The sequence below is a fragment of the Solanum dulcamara genome, chromosome 6, assembly GCF_947179165.1.
Source record: "Solanum dulcamara chromosome 6, daSolDulc1.2, whole genome shotgun sequence".
Classification (NCBI taxonomy): Eukaryota; Viridiplantae; Streptophyta; class Magnoliopsida; order Solanales; family Solanaceae; genus Solanum; species Solanum dulcamara.
This window is the reverse complement of record NC_077242.1, coordinates 73,834,979-73,841,512: the sequence shown is the minus strand read 5'-3', so window position 1 is coordinate 73,841,512 and position 6,534 is coordinate 73,834,979. Positions and strand designations below refer to the sequence as shown.

The 6,534-nt window shown below is 34.1% G+C and overlaps 1 protein-coding gene across 1 annotated transcript; it reads left to right on the top strand.

Moving 5' to 3' along the window:
- The first annotated feature begins 400 nt into the window (after window positions 1-400).
- LOC129893059 (uncharacterized) lies at window positions 401-1,738 on the top strand. The gene has a single exon (XM_055968554.1). It carries the CDS (start codon window positions 666-668, stop codon window positions 1,311-1,313), a length of 648 nt encoding a protein of 215 aa, XP_055824529.1. The 5' UTR covers window positions 401-665; the 3' UTR covers window positions 1,314-1,738.
- The last annotated feature ends 4,796 nt before the right edge of the window (window positions 1,739-6,534 follow it).

The window sequence follows — 6,534 nt, the reverse complement described above, 5'->3', positions numbered from 1 at the left end:
CTTGCGATTGTTAGTAATGCCCATTATATTTTAGGGAAAACAACACAAAATAGAAAAATTGTGAAATTATTTTATTCAAATTGGATCCAACCCAAACTATTTATCCTTAATGGACCCATGATCCAAGTTATTTACCCTTTTACCCCACTCTCTCCTTTCTTATTTAGCGCATGATGTCAACATCACTGCTATGAATTAATCATCTGTGATACTCCATCGGTATATTGATACTATATTGATATCATATAGGACTGAGCTTAATTCTCTGTGATACTCCGTCTGTATATCGATACCTATCGATATCATATAGGATTGAGCTCTTTTTTAAGAAATAAAAATTAAACAATTAAGAGAAAATAATTAAAGTCACAATCTTATTTATTAAACTCTAAATTAGTGGGATGTACAGTCTGTGCAACTACTCAATAACAGATTCAATATGTTTTCTGAGGCTTCAGGTTTGAAGGCAAATTTAGCTAAGAGTCAAGTCTACTCTGGAGGGGTTAATGAACATGTTAAAAGCAACATCCTGCATCTACTTGGATATGATAGATGTGAGCTTCCCTTTAAGTATTTAGGACTTCTATTATCCACCAAAAGACTCACTGTTCTGCAATGCAAACCTCTTGTGACAAAGATTACTGCCAAAATCAATACATGGATGCATGGCCAAAAGCTTGTCATATGCAGGAAGATTACAGCTCATTAGAGCTGTGTTATTTGGAGTGCAAGCTTATTGGTCTCAACTGTTTCTAATGCCTAAGAAAGTAATCAAGTTGATAGAGGCTACTTGTAGAAGTTATCTGTGGACTGGGGAATCTACAATAACAAAAAAAGCTATGGTGGCATGGGAGAAAATTTGTCTTCCAAAAGGAGCTGGAGGCTTGAACATTCCAAATCTACAACTATGGAACCGAGCTGCAATTTGTAAGTTGCTTTGGGATTTAAGCATGCACAAAGAGAAATTATGGATTACTTGGGTTCACACGTACTACATAAAGAGGCAAGATATAACGACTATGGATATACCCCAACAATCCTCATGGATGACTAGGAAGATATTGACTATGAGAAAATACTGGATTACACTGGGATACATCAACAAGATAGTTCATAATAATAAATTCTATATTGCTAAGGCCTACAAAATGCTTAGAGGTGAAGTAGTAAATGTGGCCTGGAGCAAAATGATAAGTAAGAATATTGCAGAGCCTAAACATGTTTTTATCTTATGGCTTAATTTTCATGGGAGGTTAAGGACCAAAGATATTTTGATCAGCTGGAATATGAATGTAGATCCTATGTGTGTGTGAATCCAAAGAACAACTATTCTTTGATTGCAACTTTACATCTGGTATATGGAGAGATGTAATGAAATGGCAGAAGTAGCAAAGAAATCCTCAAAACTGGACCGCTGAATGGACATTGATTGAAGGTCAAGCTAAGGGTAAGCAGCCACGGGGAATCATCTTGAAGGCTAGCTTTACTACTGTGATATACAATATTTAGATAGAGAGGAATGTTAGAATTCTTTCAACATAGATCTACCACAAACGAGGCTATTCTTCATCAGATCAAACTTGCTCTCTGTACTAAAGTAAGATCTAATGTTAGGCTATTTAGTTATATTAGCTCTTTATAGAATCACTTCGGCCTTATGGTTTTTTGTAAGTTGAGTCTTTTTGTCCAAGTCTGAGAAGGGAAATGTAGGAGTACTTTCCCTTGGTCTTGTAAATATTCCCACTTGGTAATTAATAAAAAATCTCTTTAATTGCCAAAAAAACACACACTCTAAATTAGTAGAAAAAATATTCTTTGTGATACTCCGTGGATATATTGATACCATATCGATTGAAAGAAAGCAAAATTCACTCTCTTTCTTTAGGTTAGAACTTCGAAACAGTAAGGATAGAAGGTTGGTAGGTTGAGAGTTGTTTCGTTATCTCTTCTTATTAATTAATAGTGGTATTATTGTCCTTATAGTTTTTTAGCTCTCGATTTCTGTTACTATCAGTTGTTTCTTGTACTTCGATAATTGTATTATTTTGTGGTACTTATTGATCCTTTATCAGAATGCTTTGTCATACTTTCTATAGTATTTTATCATGACTTCTCTTCACTTCAGTTATTTTCTTTTTCGAAGTGATCTCTTTTAATTTTTCTTGAGTCTAGGGTGTATCATAAACAACCTGTTTATCTTCCAAGGTAGGTGTAAGGTTTGCAGACACTCTACTTTCCCCACATATAAAACTATAATGAGTATATTATCGTTATTGTTGTATATAACTTAATATGAAATATGATGGGTCAGGTAGACTTTGAGATGGACTCCTGTATTTTCAATACTATACTTCTTTTTTGTTTTTATATTTTTTAAGGAGAAATTACCTAATTACACAAATATTTCTACCATCTTTACTAATTCTCCATATAGTTTGAAATAATTACATTTTATATCAACAATTAATAATTTCATATCAGATTTCAAGTCAGATACATATTTTTTGCTACCAGATACACTGAAATAGGGAGAGAGGCGAGCGAGAACAGGATGGAGGTGAGCGATATTTGTCTACGTATCCCAAATATATGTGAATCATACTAGATACATGTATTTAGATGTATTTGGTGTGATTCGCATATATCTGGTATATCGGATACACGAGCAAGACTGGGAGAGTGGCGAACAACATGAGAGGGAGACGAGCGAGATTTGTCTATGTACCACATATACATGCGAATTTACTTGAATACAGTGTATCTAGAAAATATTACACATAATTTAACTCCATGTATTTCGAGATACACGTATCTGGACTTATCTATGTATCTAGACGCATCAAAATCTAGTAAGATCTGTAATATTACAAACTAGTGTGTATCTAAGTAATTAGATCCTAGACTTACATTTAGCTCATGAGGTAGTTAAGTTTTTCGTGTATGTTAGTCCATTAATTTTTTGGTGATATGTTTTTCGTTCAATTATTTTGTAAAATCTTTAAAAGATGGTCCGTAATGACTTGGAGAAGAATTCGTATAGCCTCTCCCTGATCTACACGATTTTTTTTAGCTTTCAGGGGCCACTCAAAAAGAATTATGCGATTTTTCTATTTTTCATGTGTGTTAGCCTAAGAATTTTTTGGTGATATATCTTTCGATCAATTTTTTTGCAAAAAATTTATAGAACCGTCCGTTATGACATGGGGAAGAATTCCAAATGCCTCGCGCTGATCCAAGCGGCTTTATTAGCATTTAGGGTCACTCAACAGGATTTAAGCGATTTTCTACGTTTTTCATATGTGTTAGCCCATTAAATTTTTATGATTTGTCTTTTGGTCAAATTTTTTGTAAAACCTTTACAGAACCATCTGTAATGACCCGGGGAATAAATCATTTTGCCTCACTCTGATCCATACGACTTTTTTTGTCATATAGGCGCCCCTCAATATAAATTAGGCAATTTTCTCTGCTTTTCATGTGTGTTAGCCTATGAGTTTTTCTGTAATGTCTTTCTATCAAAATTTTTTGCAAAACTCTTATAGAATCGTCTGCAATGACCTAGAGAAGAATTCCTTTAATCTCACCCTTATCTACACAACGTTTTTAGCATTTAGAAGCCACTCTACATGAATTAGGTGATCTTCTCCTCTTTTTGTGTGTGTTAGTCCATGGATTTTTTAATGTTATGTCTTTCGGTTATTTTGTTTGAAAACCCTTTTCAGAATCGTCCGTAATGACCTGGGGAAGAGTTCCTATAGCCTTGCCCGAATCCACACGATTTTTTGACATTTAGGGGCCACACAATATGAATTAGACAATTTTCTCTATTTTTTGTGAGGGTTAGCCTATTAATTTTTTGGTGATATGTCTTTTGATTAATTTCTTTGCAAACCCTTTATAGAACCGTCCGTAATGAGTTGGTAAAGAATTTCTATAGTCTTACCTTGACTCACACAACTTCTGTTAGCATTTAGGAGTCACTCAATAGGAATTAGACGATTTTATGTGTTAGCTCATTAATTTTTTGGTGATATATTTTTTGTTAATTTTTTGCAAGACCTTCATAGAACAATCCGTAATGTCCTGAAGAAGAATTTTTATAGTCCCGCCTTGATCCATGCAACTTTTATTTTGTATTTAGGAGCCACTCAATATGAATTAATTATTTTTTTCTTTTTTTGTATGTGTTAGCCTATTAATTTTTTTGGTGATATGTTTTTCTGTCAATTTTTTTAAAAACCTTTACACAACCATCCGTAATGACTTGGGAAGAACTCCTATACCCTCTCCCTGATCCACGCTGCCGTTTAGCCTTACAACTGTCGCAAGGTATCATTTGTTAACATTTACGGGCCATTCAATAAGAAGAGATAATTTTATATGTTTTTTGTGTGTATTAATTAGCCCATGAATTTGATCCTTCATAAGTACCCGGGTGATCATCATGTGTAGCGTTGGCACAATCCACGGCGCATTAATAGTATTTAGGGGCTGCACAAGCGGAATTAAGTAATTTTCTCATTTTTCGTGTGTGTTAGTCCATTAATATTTTGGTGAATTGACTTCCTACATAAGTACCCAATGGATCAGTATGTGTAGACTCGGCACGATCCATGGTGCATTCATAGAATTTAAGGATCGCACAAGTGGAATTGAGTGATTTTGTCATTTTTCGTTTGTGTTAGCCTATGAATATTTTGATGAATTGACTTTCGGACAATTTGTTTAAAAACCTTATGGGAGCCTCCATAAGTTCCTTGGGGATCAGTACGTGTAGCCTCGTTACGATTCATGATGCATTGATAACATTTAAGGGTTGTACAAGCAGAATTATGAGATTTTCTCATTTTTTATGTCTGTTAGCTCATGAATGTTTTGGTGAACTGGCTTCCGCTAATTTTTTTTTGAAATCCTTATGGGACCCTCCATAATACTCGGGGATCTGTACATGTAGCCTCAGCGTGACCCACGATACATTCATAAAATTTAGGGCACGCACAAGCGAAATTAAGCAATTTTCTCATTTTTCATTGTGTTAGCCCATTAATATTTTGGTGATATGTCTTTGAGTCAATTTTTTTGCAACACCTTTATAGAACCGTCCGTAATGACTTGAAAAAGAATTTGAATAGCTTCGCCTTTATCCGCACGGCCTATATTAGAATTTGGGGGTCACTTCACAGGAATTAGGTGATTTTCTTCATTTTTTGTATGTAACGCCCATTATTTTTTTTTTCGTGATATATTTTTCGTTCAATTATTTTGTAAAATTTTAAAAGAATCGTCTGTAATAATCTGAATAAAAATTCATATAGCCTCTCTGTGATCTACACACTTTTTTTAGCCTTTAAGGGACACTCTAAAGGAATTATGCGTTTTTTTTTTCTGTTTTTCGTTGTGTTAGCCCAATGAACTTTGTGGTGATATTTCTTTCAGTCATATTTTGAAAAACCTTTACAGAATCGTTTGGAATGAGTTGAGGAAGAATTCCAATAGACTCGTCCTAATCCACGCGGCTTTTTTTAACATTTAGGCCACTCAACAGGAATTTGGCGATTTTCTTCATTTTTCAGGTGTGTTAGCCCATTAATTTTTTGTGATATGTTTTTCGGTCATTTTTTTGTTAAACATTTATAGAATCATCTGCAATGACCTGAGGAAGAAATCGTTTAGTCTCATCCTGATCCACGCGGATTTTTTATTTCATTTAGGTGCCCTCAATAGAAACTAGAGTGTTAGCCTATTAGTTTTTCTGTGATGTCTTTCAATCAATTTTTTTGCAAAACCTTTACAGAATCGTCCGCAATGACCTAGGGAAGAATTCTTTTAACATCGCCCTGATCTATGCGATCTTTTTTAGCATTTAGCGACCACTCTACAGAAATTAGGCGATTTTCTCTATTTTTTTTGTGTGTTAGCCCATGTTATGTCTTTCGATCAATTTTTTTGGAAAACCTTTTTAGAAACCTCTGTAATGACCCAAGGAAGAGTTCCCATAGCCTTTCCCTGATCCACGTGGTTTTTTGATATTTGGGGGGACACATACAATGGGAATTAGACAATTTTCTCTATTTTTTGTATGTGTTGGTCTACAAATGTTTTAATGATATGTCTTTTGGTCAATTGCTTTTCAAAAACTTTATAGAATAGTCTGTAATGACTTGGTAAAGAATTCCTATAGTCTCATCCTAATTCACACAATTATTTTTAGCATTTAGAAGCTACTAGACAGGAATTAGGCTATTTTTCGTGTGTGTTAGCCCATTAATTTTTTGGTGATATTTTTTTGGTAATTTTTTGCAAAACCTTTAGAATCGTCTGTAATGACCTGGAGAAGAATTTCTAATGTCTTTCCCTGATCCATGCATATTTTTTTAGCATTTAGAAGCTACTCAACATGAATTAGACAATTTGTTCTATTTTTCGTATGTGTTAGCCTATGAATTTTTTAGTGATAAGTTTTTTAGTCAATTTTTTTTAAACTTTTTCAGTCAACTTGGGAAGAACTCCTATAGCCTCTCCCTGATCCACACG